At 38.1% G+C, this 14,330-nt stretch overlaps 1 protein-coding gene across 5 annotated transcripts in view; it reads right to left on the bottom strand.

Annotated features, from left to right (window-relative positions):
- The window catches only part of MSH3 (mutS homolog 3), a 183,871-nt gene that overhangs the window by 96,421 nt on the left and 73,120 nt on the right, over positions 1 to 14,330 (bottom strand). For all 5 annotated transcript variants that reach the window (XM_081826656.1, XM_081826657.1, XM_081826655.1 and 2 more), the window contains one exon: positions 5,512 to 5,644. In XM_081826656.1, the coding sequence (XP_081682782.1) occupies positions 5,512 to 5,644 (133 nt within the window). The remainder of the gene's footprint in view (positions 1 to 5,511; positions 5,645 to 14,330) is intronic.

A 14,330-nucleotide genomic window follows, 5' to 3' on the forward strand; every position in this document is an offset into this window, starting at 1 on the left:
TGATTCTACAGCTTTGTAATAAAACTTAACATTCAGAATTGTGATGCCTCTAGCTTTGCTTTGCTTTTTTTAAGACTGCTTTAGCTACTTGGGGTCTTCTGAGGTTCCACACAGATTTTAGGATTGTCTGTTCTAGTTCTGTGAAAAAAGCTGTTGGTATTTTGATAGGGATTCCATTAAATCTGTAGATTGCTCTGGGTAGTATAGACATTTTAACAATATTTGTTCTTCCAAATACTGGAGCACAGAATGTCTTTCCATTTCTTGGTGTTGTCTTCAATTTCTTTCATCTGTGTTTTTGTTGTTGTTGTTGAAGTTTTATTTGACACACAATGTTACATTAGTGTCAGGTATAGAACATAGCAATTTGACAAGCTATACATTATGCTTGCTCACCAGAAGGGTAGCAACCATCTGTCACAATGCCATTACACTATTAGTGACTGCATTCCCTATGCAGTACCTTTTATTCCCGTGACTTACATATTCCGTAACAGGAAGCATGCACCTCCCACTCCCTTTTATCCATTTTGTCCATCCCCCCCACCTTCTTCCTTCTGGCCACCATCAGTTTGTTCTCTGTAGTCACATGTCTGATTCTGCTTTTTTGTTTATTCATTTGTTTTCTTTTTCTCTGACTTATTTCATATAGCATAATACTCTCTAGGTCCATTGATGTTGCAAATGGCAAGATCTCATACTTTTTTTTATGGCTGATTACTACTGAGTATATATACACCACACTTTCCTTATCCATTTGTTCATTTTTGTTTTTTGGATTCCATGTATAAGTGAAATCATATGGTATTTGTCTTTCTCTGACTTATTCCATCTAGGATTATACCCTCTAGGTCTATTCATGTAGTCACAAATGTTCAAGATCTTTCTTTTCATGGCTCAGTAATACTCCATTCTGTAATATTCCAATGTATCTCTCATCTTTTTTTTAAAAAAGCTTTAATATAAACCCCAGCTAGTAAACATACAGTGTACCACCAGCTTTGGGTATACAATTCAGTGACTCAACACCTATACGTAACACCTGGTACTCATCACAACAAGTGTCCTCCTTAATCTCCATCACCCACTTCACCCATCCTCCCACCCACCTCCCCTTTGGTAACCATCAGTTTGCTCTCCATAATTAAGAGTCTCCTTGGGGCACCTGGGTGGCTCAGTTAAGTGTCTGCCTTCAGCCCAGGTCATGATCTCAGGGTCCTGGGATTGAGCCCCGTCGGGCTCCCTGCTCAGCGGAGAGTCTGCTTCTCCCTCTCCCTCTACCCCTGCAACCACTTGTGCTCTTTCTCTGTCAAATAAATAAATAAAATCTTAAAAAAAAAAAAGAATCTCTTTCACGGTTTGCACACTCTTTTTTCCCCCTATGCTCATTTGTTTTGCTTCTTAAATTCCACACGAGTGAAACCATACGGTATTTGTCTTTTCTGACTTTTTCATTTGGCATAATTCTCTATGCTCCATCCACAACATTACAAATGACAAGATTTTGTTCTTTTTTATGGCCAAGTAATACTCATGTGTGTGTGTATGTGTGTATGTGTGTGGGGGGGGTTCATTGCATGTGTAGATATATATATCAAACCTTCTTTACCAATTCATCAGTCGATAGGCATTTCATCAGTGTTTTATAGTTTTCAGAGTACAGGTGTTTCACCTCTTTGGTTAGGTTTATTTCTAGGTATATTATTTTTGGTGCAATTGTAAATGGAATTGTTTTCTTAATTTTGCTTTCTGCTGCTTCATTATTGGTATATATATATGCAACAGATTTCTGTACATTGATTTTGTATCATAGGACTTTACTCAATTCATCAGTTCTAGAAGTTTTTTGGTCGAGTCTTTACGGTTTTCTATATGGAGTATCATTCATCTGCAAATAGTGAAAGTTTTACTTCTTCCTTACCATTCTGAGTATCTTTTATTTCTTTCCTTGTCTGATTGCTGTGGCTAGGACTTCCAGTACTATGGTGGATAAAAGCAGTGAGAGTGGACATCCTTGTCTTATTCCTGACCTTACTCTTAGTTTTTCCCCATTAAGGATGATGTTAGCTGTAGGTTTTTCATATATGCCCTTTATTATGTTGAGGTATGTTCCCTCTAAACCTACTTTGTTGAAGGTTTTTATCATGAATGGATATTGCACTTTGTCAAATGCTTTTTCTGCATCTATTGAAATGATCACATGATTCTTATCCTTTCTCTTATTGATATGATGTATGATGTTGATTTAAGAATACTGAACCACCCTTGTAGCCCAGGAATAAATCACACTTGATCGTGATTAATGTTTTTTTTAATGTATGGTTGGATTTAGTTTGCTAGTATTTTGTTGGGATTTTTTGTAGGGATATTGGCCTACAGATCACTTTTTCAGTGGTGTCTTTATCTGGTTTTGATATCAGGGTAATGCTGGCTTCACAGAACGAATTCAAAAGTTTTCCTTCCTTTTCTATTTTTTGGAATAGTTTGAGAAGATTAGGTATCAACTCTTCTTTAAACGTTTAGCAGAATTCACCCGTGAAGCCATCTGGTCCTGGACTTTTGTTGGGATATTTTTGATTACTGAATCAACTTCTTTGCTGGTTACTGGTCTGTTCAAGTTTTCTATTTCTCCTTGTTTCAGTTTTGGTAGTTTATATGTTTCTAGGAATTTATCTATTTCTTCCAGGTTGTCCAATTTGTTGGCATATAGTTTATAATATTCTCTTATGATTGTTGGTATTTCTGTGGTGTTGGTTGTTATTTCTCCTCTCTCATTTGTGATTTTATTTGAGTCCTTTCTTTTTTTTCTTGGTAAACCTGGCTAGGGGTTTATCAATCTTATTAATCTTATTTTTTTCCAAAGAACCAGCTTCTATTTTCATTGAGCTGGGGTTTTCTTGTTTTTTTTTTTTGTTTTAGTTTCCGTATCATTTATTTCTGCTCTGATCTTAATTATCTCCTTCCTTCTCCTGATTTTAGGTTTTGTTTGTTCTTTTTCTAGCTCCTTTAGGTGTAAGGTTAGGATGTTTGAGATCTCTTGCTTCTTGAGGTAGGCGCCTGTATTGCTATAAACTTCCCTCTTATGACTGCCTTCAGGTGTCCCAAAAGTTTTGGACCATCACGTTTTCATTTGCATTTGTTTCCATGTAGTTTTTCCTTTCTCCTTTGATTTCCTGGTTGATCCACCATTCATCATTTAGTATCAGGTTGTTTAACCTCCATATATTTGTGGTCTTCCCAGATTTTTTCTTGTGGTTGACTCCCAGTTTCATAGCATTGTGGTCAGAAAAGATGCATGGTATGATTTTGATCTTCTCAAATTTGCTGAGGTTTGCTTTGTGGGCTAATAAGTGATCTATTCTGGAGAAGAGTTCTGTGTGCACTTGAAAAGAATGTGTATTCTTTGGGTTTAGGATGCAATGTTCTGAATTTATCTGTTAAGTCCATCTGGTCCAATGTGCCACTCAAAGCCACTGTTTCCTTGATTTTTCTGTTTAGATGATCTGTGCATTGATCTATTACTATATTATTATCAATTAGTTCCTCTATGTCAGTTATTAACTGTTTATGTATTTGGGCGCTATGTGGGTGTATACATATTTACAATTGTTATATCTTCTTGTTGGATTGTCCTCTTTATTATTATTTAGTGCCGTTCTTTGTCTCTTGTTATAGTTTTTGTTTTAAAGTCCAGTTTGTCCAATATAAGTATTGCTACCCTGGCTTTCTTCAGACATCCATTTGCATGGTAGATGTTTGTCTATCCCCTCACTTTTAATCTGCTGAATGTAGCATATAGATGGGTCTTGTTTTTTTGTTCATTCTGTCACCCTACATCTTTTGATTGGAGTGTTTAGTCCACTTACATTCAAAGTAATTATTAATAGATATGTATTTATTGCTATTTTATTACTAGTTTTGTGGTTGTTTCTGAAGATTTTCTTTGATCCTTTCTTTTCTTTCTCTCTTTCATGTTTTGCTGGTTTTCTTTGGTGATATATTTAGATTTCTATCTCTTTATTCTTTACAAGTTTACTAGTGATTTTTGATATATGGTTACCATTAGTTTGTATATAACCTCTTCTGCATGTAGCAGTCTATATTAAGTTGATGGCTGTTAAAGTTTGAACCCATTCTTTTCTCCTCTCCTCCCCATGTTTTAGGTATATGTTATTATATTTTATATCCTTTTTTGTGTGTGAGGTCCTTGACTGATTTTTTACAGAAATAATCATTTTTACTGCTTTTGGATTTCCTACATTTATACTTCACTTTTGGTCTCTTCTTTCCACTCAAGTTCCCCTTAAATATTTCTTACAGTGCTGGTTTAGTGGTCATGAACTCCTTTTAGTTTTTGTTTGTCTGGGAAACTATCTCTCCTTCTATTCTGAACAATAGCCTTGCTGGATAGAGTATTCTTGGCTGCAGATTTTTCCCATTATGCACTTTGAGTATATCGTGCCACTCCTTTCTGATTTGCAAAGTTTCTGTTGAAAAAAATCTTCTGCTAGCCTCATGGGAAAATCCTCTCTTGTTAATGTTATGACAAACTGTAAAGCTTAAGTGCTAAAAATCAAAATAATGCTTTTTACTTTGCTTCAATACCCAAACTCATTTGCATATTGATACCCCCACAGATATATTAGCAGATTTTTCCTTTGGATAAGTCAAATAAGAAGTTGTTCTAGGGTCAAAAGAAATAAGACATCTCTTTTTTAAAAATGGCTAGTCTAGGGGTGCCTGGGTGGAATAGTCGATTAAGTGTTGGACTCTTGGTTTCAGCTCAGGTCATGATCTCAGGATCATGGGCTCGAGCCCCACTCCCAACTCTGTGTTTAGCACAGAGTCAGCTTGAGATTCTCTCTCCCCTCTCCCACTGCCCCTCCCCCCGACCCCTCTGTGCACACATGTGTGTGCACATGCACACTCTCCAATAATTAAATCTTTTTTAAAAAAAATGGCTAGTCTAAGAAATTTCCTATTTTGATGATGGTCCACATTTTGAGGATGAAACATGAGAATATCCTGTGTTAAAATAGAAGGGCCTCTATGCGTTGCTGTAGTTAACAGAAAGGGGCAAACTTTACTTTTTACAATGCAAAAATTGAAATAACTTTATTTTTTTTATTTTTTATTTTTTTAAGATTTTATTTATTTACCTGACAGAGAGAGACACAGTGAGAGAGGGAACACAAGCAGGGGGAGTGGGAGAGGGAGAAGCAGGCTTCCCACGGAGCAGGGAGCCCGACGCGGGGCTCAATCCCAGGACCCTGGGATCACGACCTGAGCCAAAGGCAGACACTTAACGACTGAGCCACCCAGGCGCCCCTAAAAAATTGGAATAACTTTAATTTGTGCCATTAAATGTTCTAAGAATTCTCTCATGTTATCCATAAGATTTCACAAAATAATAACAATGATAAAGCTCTGACATGTTTTCCTTTAATACCTGGTGTCCTTGTGCTACAGAACATTAACAGCTTTAATAGATTTGATTTCTATCACACTTACTTTTTTGTGATAAATGCTACAGAGTCCTCTCTCTATATCGGGCAGTTTACGCAGATGATTTTCTATCTGACCAAACACACTGGATTCTGAATGGAGTACTTCAGATACAGCATCTAGTCGAGCATTTATCTCCCTGTGGGAACAGAGTAGTTAACAATTATAAGATATGTTAGGAATTCAGAATAGAGACATTTCCCACTCTTATGCCCAGCACTGTGACAACAGCTACTTAGAAAAACATAAAGGGACTCCTCCTCCATACCTCTGGCCCTTCCTAACCCCTATCATTTACATCAAAGAGCAGGTACCATACAAGGAAAGTCATTAACTAGGTGGAGCAGAAACTGGCTCCTTAGATTTTCCATTCCTCCTGGGCAAACACACAGACGACATTTCCCAGTCAGACGACATTTCCCAGTTTCCCTCTGCAATTAGCTATGGCCATGTACCCACGTTGTAGACAATAAAATGTAAGCAGGAATGATTAAGCCAATTCTGGCTCTGGCCCATAAAACCCTCCTGTGTGATCTTTCACATCTGTTCTTTCCCCAGCTGAATGTTAGGCCCCAAACAATCTTGTGAGCCACCTGAAGACTCTCTCAGCCTGGGTCCGTTAGTGGAGCAGAAAACCCATCACTCCCACATTTGCTACCAGGTGGACGTTACATTAGCAAGAAATAAACTTTTATTGTATTTAAACCACTGAGATTGAGGATTTATTTGCTACAACTGCTTGTTTTACCTTGGCTAATATAACAGATCTACAAAGGGCAATTGAGTTTTCTAGTCCGACTGAAATGACTGATCATCTCAGTCAAAAACCAATGCATTCATTCAATCAACTAATTTGATAGAAGACTTGGTGGTGGTGGCTGAATTGATCACCTGTTTGAAGTGGGATTAGGCATTACTGAACCTGAGCAAAGACTCAGAGCAGTAACAGAAAGTACAGAAGATAAGACGTCAGGAGACATGGGAGACCAGAGTAGGAGGATTTCATCAGTGGCTACACCGTAAGTGATGGGCAGGCCACTGGAGAGGAAATGGTGAGGCTGTCAACTTAAAATGGAAACCGGATTGACTAAATGTGCCCTAAACAGGATGTGGCCCACCTAGTGCCTATAAATGCCAAAGGCCCAGACTAGGTATGATGGCCATAATGTGGTATTAAAGACTGAGATAAGTAAACATACCTAGTAGATAGTGAGCCCTCAGTAAATGTTTTTTTGAACTAAGAATGAGCAAGCAAGCAAATGAAAGAATGAACTGACACTTAGGGCCAAAGGGAAACGTGAGCTACTGAATACACATTTGTCTAACAAAGTTCTTTGATATCACACACATTGACGTGAAGGGCAAGCCTCAGAATCCTGCCTAGATGACTGTTAAATTGAGTACTTCCCAATTAATTGAGTGCTTTTCTCTTTATTATCCTTCAAACTACTCTGTGAGGTCATGCCTGTTCACAACATGCATACTAGGCTGGCTTCATTTCTGTTTCATTTTTCTCTGGCTCATACTCTACTATGTAGAACAGGCATTTGGTTCAGCATGACACAGTAGAACACACCTGAGCTTTGTAGACATACACACTGGTTCCTCCATTCTCAGTGGGGTTGCCTCTTAAATCAATCCATTTCCTTCCATCTCTACTACTGCTACACTAGTTTAATTAAAAATCATTTCTCACACAGACTACAAAAAGAGCCTCCTAACTTTCCTGCATCCACTTCTGCCCCCTTTTCCAATCCAGTCTCCACACTGTAGCCTGAGCGGTCTTCCAAATCTGTTCATGTCTTACCTCTGCTTTCAGCTCATCAATGATTTGCCAATAATCTTAGATGCAAATCCAGATTCCTTCACTGACCTACAAGACAACTGGGCCCTGCTTACCTCCCAAGTCTCAAGTCAGGCCGCTGCCACTCTCTTCCTCTCACTGTAAGTTTGACTTACACTGAAATTGTTCCATATTTTGGTCATTCCAACTTCTCTGATATCAGGGCCTCCTCATTTGCTGCTCACTCTGCCTTGAAGACTCTCTTCCTCTCTCCTGCTACCTACCAGCTCCACTTTGTTTGGCAAACTCCTATTCACCCTTCTTCTGAAAGAGCTTTTTGGACTCAGCAGACCAGATTTAATCCTCTGCCATCCTTTTCCACACAACCCTCTATTGTCTTTCCATAGTGGAAATCGTAATTGTATTTACTTCTCTGTCTTTTCTGCTGGACTGTAAGCTCAGTGAGAACAGGGATCATTTCTTCATTCCCACAGTTCTGGGATCACAGTATGTGTTTCAAAAAGTAGTTCTTGAATTCAATTCAGCTCAATTCCAAAGACTACATATAAAGTAGATCAAGATGAGGTGAAAAAAAAAATTAAATTTTCTGTGCATAGGATTGTTGTGATAAAATAAATCAATGTTTTACCCTAACGTTTACCCAAAATGCTATACAAATATAAAGTTTTATTTTAATAACTCACTCCTGCATAAATGAAAGATAACACCAATTGGAACAGACTAGGTTGATGCTACAGATGGTATGAGGACAGATAAAATAATACCATCTGTGAATGTATAAGACAGCCTACAAAGATAGCTGCTCTCTCAAAAATTATAAAGGTTGTTGGAGATATGGAAAGATAAAAGCAAAACAGGTTAATAAAAGCCTAAGTCGTATTTATGAAATATTCCAGAAGATTTTTTTTAAATAGACATAAAACTACAAATTTCTTAGAAAGAGACAAAAAAGGATGTGCTAAGCTGGTCTGCAATCTGGAAAAATACAAAGGTACTGGCTTTTTATTTTAGCCTACTGACAGCACAGGCAAAAGCATATTTACTATGAATCATTTTGGTTTTAACCCAGCCTTCATTGGTTAGGGAGCTCAGAAGTTAAAAATTTGGGCAGGTGACCTCAGTTAAAATCCAGCCTCTACCATTTACCAGTTATTTAGTCTTGCCCTAGTTTCTCCATCTATAAAATCGGAGTAATAATGGTCTCTAACTCAGAGCTGTTACAAGAATGCAATGAAATAATGCATGGTAAACAGTACAGTGCCTGGTACATAGTAAGTACTCAATACAAATTAGCTGTTAACAGTGATCTTTATTTGCTTATACAATCTGTTTGGTAGATACCACAAAGAACAGCACAGGGTAGGGGAAAGAGCACCCAAAATGGTTAGTAGGCTGCACTGAGAATGCCGTAACGCATTACAGATGTTTAGAACAGGCAGGAAGAGAGTGAAAGGGTGTGTGACACTGTTTACTACAAACTTCTCACCACTGGGGGAGCTCCAGTTCTACTTTTATCTCCTATCTGCAGATCAGAATGCAAATTAGTAAAATAACTTCTAATCAAGTTTTTTAAAAAGTTTGCATATCCTGTTCTTTACTTAGCAGCAGTAACAAGAATTCCCAAATAACTCTAATAAAACAGTATGACAGATTATACCAAAATAGAGAAAAAATATCTTGGTGTAATCAATAAGAGAGATTCAGTGATCATGACAGTCAACAAAACAAGAAGTAGCACTGTCAAAAAAAAAAAAAAAAGGAAGTAGCACTGTCAACGAGATGATGATAAAAGTATTTGCGTCAAGATGCCCTATAGAATTCTATGGCTGATCTTACAGCATGACACATTCCAAATGAAAGGAAGGCCCCTGAGTCATTTCATTCCCTATGACAAAAAACAATGGACTTGAGGTCCTTCAATGACAAAGATTCTTCTTTACCACCGAAGACCCAAGGACTAAAAGTGGGTGTCACTGGAGTCCTTCACATCTGAAGGTGAACTGGGAGATGACGCCAGTATCTGTTGTGTGTGGCTGCCACTCAGGAACATAGTACGTAACCCTACTACAGCTGTTGCCATTGTAAGGACATGCGATGAAGTCTATACCTGCTGGCTGCTATTTGTGGAGATGCCTCTATCATTCTAACATAAGGTTACTTGGAGGGCGAAGCGGGGGGGAAAGCTAAAATACAAACTCCTGAGGAGAGGTGATTTTATGTGGTGTTTGTCCTGACTTTTCACTGAAAGGTTTGCTCTGAAGAGTTGTTTGTGTTTGTTCTGACTTTTCACTAAAAGGTTGGCTCTAAAGACAGACGATATAAAATGAGTAAATTAAATCCAGACATTACCATGCTGGCCATGCACTATGGCTCAACTAACTACCTACACAGCTTTCTAATAGAAACATGAGAGGGCCTATGATTACTTGGATCTCCCTAGAGTCATACACATCATTCACCGGTTCATTTAATGAATAATTACCAAGTGCTTACAAAAGTACTGACTGTAGAAGTAGCACAGGAAGATGTACGGGAAGATGGAGGCTGAAAGTGTGAGAGTGTGACAGCAGGAGCTAGGCAGCCAGGCAGCATATGGTCATGTGAGGGACATGGGCCACACCGGAGCTGGGACTTTCCCCTGAGAATGGGAGCCAATGGCTAACGTCTGAAAGGCAGAGGACAGTGGCAGGAAGACTCCAGGGGAGGGATGCTGATGATCTGAACTTGGGTAAAGGATAGAGGGGTGAAAAGGCACATAGTTTTAAGATACATTAAGGAGGTCAAGTTAACAAGAGTTGTGACATATTAGATAAGGCAAGGCAGGAGGGGGAAGAAGGAATAGCTTGAGTAAGGAGATGCACTATGAGTTATCCACAAATGTTGTTATTTTATTTATTTACAAATTACATTCTAAGGAGCTATTCTGAATATGTACCTTGTTGCAAATTATAAATCACCCAACAAGCTTTTGAGGATTTTTATTACTCCTATTCTAGTGATGCATCATTTTAGGAACAGACAACAATTCACCCTTTTTGGAATATTAAACAGAACAATTTTCTGACAGCTACCTTCCATTACCAGTTTAGAACATCAACTTGAGTCTTTGAAAACATATAACAGGATTTTTGCTTTTGGTAATGGTGAGAACCAGTACTTTCAGACCATCGTTCCAATGAGGACAATTTAAAAAGAAATGAGACATAAAAACATGTTCATAAAAGTATCAAAGAACTAACAAAATGGTAAGGAATAAAATCACCAAAATCTAAAAGAAAACAGGAACCCAGAGGAGTAATCCAGCAGTCAAAGCCACTTTAGTAATGAAGAGATTTGCTTAAAAATGAGCTAGCCTCACAGTAAAGATGAACTTGCAGTATAGGTTCGCATCATTTGGATGGACTAAAACATACCAAATGCTGCACTTGAATTAAAATGGTCCCAGAATTGTGCCACCAAGAACCTGGCAGAAGCAAACAGAGAAGGCACCTTCATCCTAGCCCTCACATTATTCTTAAAATAAATTTCCAAAGAATATAATCAGTAAACAAAGATAATCAAGCATAAAAAGCAACTAGATGAGTAAGAATCAACAGAAACAAGAGACAACAGGAACAGACATATAAACTACGAAGCTTTGGGCAGGGAAAGGGGTGATTAAATGAAAAACAAAAAAACAAAAACTCAATAAATCCAAAAGAAATCACTGAAAGAAAGCAAATAAAGCAGAGAACAGGTGGGGAAATTAGAAATCAAATCAGTTATGTAATTTTTAGGGCATGACAGGTGATCTTTCTTTGCTCTCTGCTCTGTAATATTTTTACATCTGATGTGGTATCATACAGTTTCAGTGTGATTTAGTGAAATGTGGATTTCTCATTTGTTCTCAAATGCACTTTGAATCCACTGTGCTTCCTAAACCTAAGGATTCATATCATTCATGAAATATGAGAAATTCTCATCCTAATAAAGGATTGTCAAAGGACAATCTCTTTGAACACTGTCTCTTCTCTCCCTATTCTAATTTCCCTCTGGAAATCTGATGAGGATTATGTTAGACCACCTAATTCTCTTTTTGTCTTACAATTTCTTATATTTTTTTATCATATTGTCTCTCTGTGTATACTCCAGGTAATTTCTTCAGATATTACCCTGCATTATAGTTACTGCATTTATTCCTGTGTAACCCACCCACTATTTCTAAAAGTTGTATGTAGTTCTTTTTAAAAAAACAATCTACTCTCTCCTTTGATGGCATTTTTGTTTTGTGCTCATATTTTTTGTTCTTTTTTGTATTTAACTTTAACTTCTTTTAACTTTTGATATTTATCCTCATTAGCCCATGATCTGAAGGTCTTGGGATTCTAATTCAGCTGTTTATAATTTCTACTCACATTCATGGTTACTTGTTTCCTTATCTTTTGTAATTGTGGTCTGTGAGCTTATGGTAGAGCTTTCTCTTTGGGATTCCTAGAAGGCCAGGATTGAGAGTGTATTCCTTCAGGGAGCGTTTGCATTTGCTTCTGCTAGGAACCCTGAGGCATGGGACCATTCAAAACAACTTTCACAAGTTGGAAATTGCCAGGCCACACAGACAGTACAAATTGGAATAGCAAACCTGAGTGAGGGTGAGCCTCTGGTTGAGAATTCTTGGCAAATTTCCCCTCTGTAAAGACTAGGCCAAGACAAATGTATTTCCTTGTTCCCTCTCTTTAATGAGATTATGATCCTTGGAGGGTCTCACATTACTATACGGTCCCTAACTTAGACACAAAGTCTTCACTCCAGTTTCCCACAAGGCTTTTTAAAACCGGATCCTTTTGATTACCAACGTCTGCAGAGGCCTAGGGGGGCAACTGCAGCAGCAGTCAACTCCCATTTCCAGCTCCTTCTTTAATCTGTTCCCTCAGTTTTTCCCTTTATCATTATTTAAGAGACTCAGCTATGTCCAAAAACAATGTTTTATGCTTTACACAGCATCTCTAGTTATTTCATAGAGGGATTTTTATGACATTACAGCCACAGGAAATGAAGTCCTCCCACGGCATTTGGAGATACACTCTGAAAATCCCCGCCGGTAAAGGCACAAAGAGAGGAAAATAAAGCTGGAAGAGCCAAGAAGGAAAAGATCTCCAACTCTTCCTCCTCACTCTCTCCTGTGTATCTCCTCCTCAGCACAAAAGAAAGCTGCCATTTCCTGCTGGTCACGTGAACCAGTTTAGCCTTCCCTGGAGGCCTGATTACTACAGAATGAAGCGGAGGCCAGCGGCAGGTTCCTGGGTATAAGCATCCCAAGAGACACTGGTTCCTCCACAGGCACTAAGTCAGGGCAGACGTTCGGGTAAGAGGTGTTTGGGGTCACTTTTTTCTTGGCAGCAGCAGTTTCTGCTCAAACATTCACACAGCAAAGGCAGAGAGGCAGGGCTCAACAGCAACCAATCTCCGCTCGCAGCTATGCCCCACCTACTGCTCTTCATTCCCATTTATGAGCAGTATTGTGTCTCACTGGGCTGAGGAAAATCACAGTGACCAAAGGTGAACACTGTGTGGGCAGGTTCATGGAACATGGGAAACCACAAAGAATATAAAGGGCCTCCCAATGTAGTTCAGTACAACAAATCCCTGAGACTTTAAAATGGCATTCAGTTTTGTTAATATAAGTTAAACGGTAAATGGAGGAAATACATAACATTTTATTACTTTGTCATTGAGGCCAGAGTTATGAATTAGAAATAAACCATTAATACTCCAAACATGAGTTTACCAAAATAAAAGTCATTTAATTATTCAAGAGAAAGAACTATCACTAGAATGTACTTAGTGCTTTAGAAAATTACACAAAAATGTAATCAATAGTCAGGGATCTATTTCCTAATACCAACCATTTTCAGTTTTGCTAATTTCAATGATTTATGTGATTTAATTACCAAGAATAACCTTAGCATGCTTAATTCTCTTTAACAGTTTTCTAAAAATCTAATTTGAATTAAAAAAGTATTCTTCATTTGCTCTAATTGTGCTACTGAGCTATACAGCGTGTAACAGGTAAGAATTTTATCTTAGGTACAAGATATCTTATCTGCATCTCCTCCTCACTAGATTATACCTTGACCAAATTAGATTAGAAACTCCTTGAGAGTAGGAACGTCTTGTCACTGAGACAGAATAATACAAAATTTACTATACATAAATTTACTATACATAATAATACAAAAGTAACTATCTTATACTATTAAGGGAAAGAAGCAAAGAGTATTGTGTATATTATGCCCCATCCATGTAAAAAGGGAGGGAGGACTATATATTCATCTTTATTTATTTGCTTTTTAAAACAGAAAGCCTCTGGAAAGATACACAAGAAAATAACAACCATGATTATCCAATAGGAACTGAGCAGATGTGGGGCAGGGATGAGAGGCAAACATTTCACTATCTATATATATATATATTTTTTAAGATTTTATCTATTTGAGAAAGAGAAAGAACATGAGCGGGGGGAGGGGCAGAGGGAGAGGGAGAAGCAGACTCCCCACTAAGCAGGGAGCCCCGAAGCGAGGCTCAATCCCAGGATGCTGGGATCACGAACCCAGGACACCAGACACCAGGATCACAATCCCAGGACACCAGGATCACACGACCTGAGCCAAAGGCAGACGCTTAACCAACTGAGCCACCCAGGCACCCTCTTTTTCCATTTTTAAGCTCTGCAACTATGTGAAGGTACTGCCTATTCAGAAATTTAAATAAGTTCATCACTTAAATGTGTAAAAAAAAAAAGTACAACACAGTTGAAACAACAATACAAAGTTAAAGGAAAAATAGCCCATCTCTGGCAATAGACTGCTAGGTATTCATTAAATATGTCTTTTTCGTCCTTGACAAACATTTGTTAACCTCCCTTACAGTTAAGTGAGACCATCAGAATGATTTCTAGTCAGTGATGTGTGAGCAGAAATGATATTTGCCACTACAAAACCTGGTGAACCAAAAATATGTCCTCCATGCTCTGTCCCCTTCCTCT

Source organism: Leptonychotes weddellii, chromosome 7 (assembly GCF_054177405.1).
Source record: "Leptonychotes weddellii isolate Sample4059 chromosome 7, ASM5417740v2, whole genome shotgun sequence".
Lineage (NCBI taxonomy): Eukaryota > Metazoa > Chordata > Mammalia > Carnivora > Phocidae > Leptonychotes > Leptonychotes weddellii.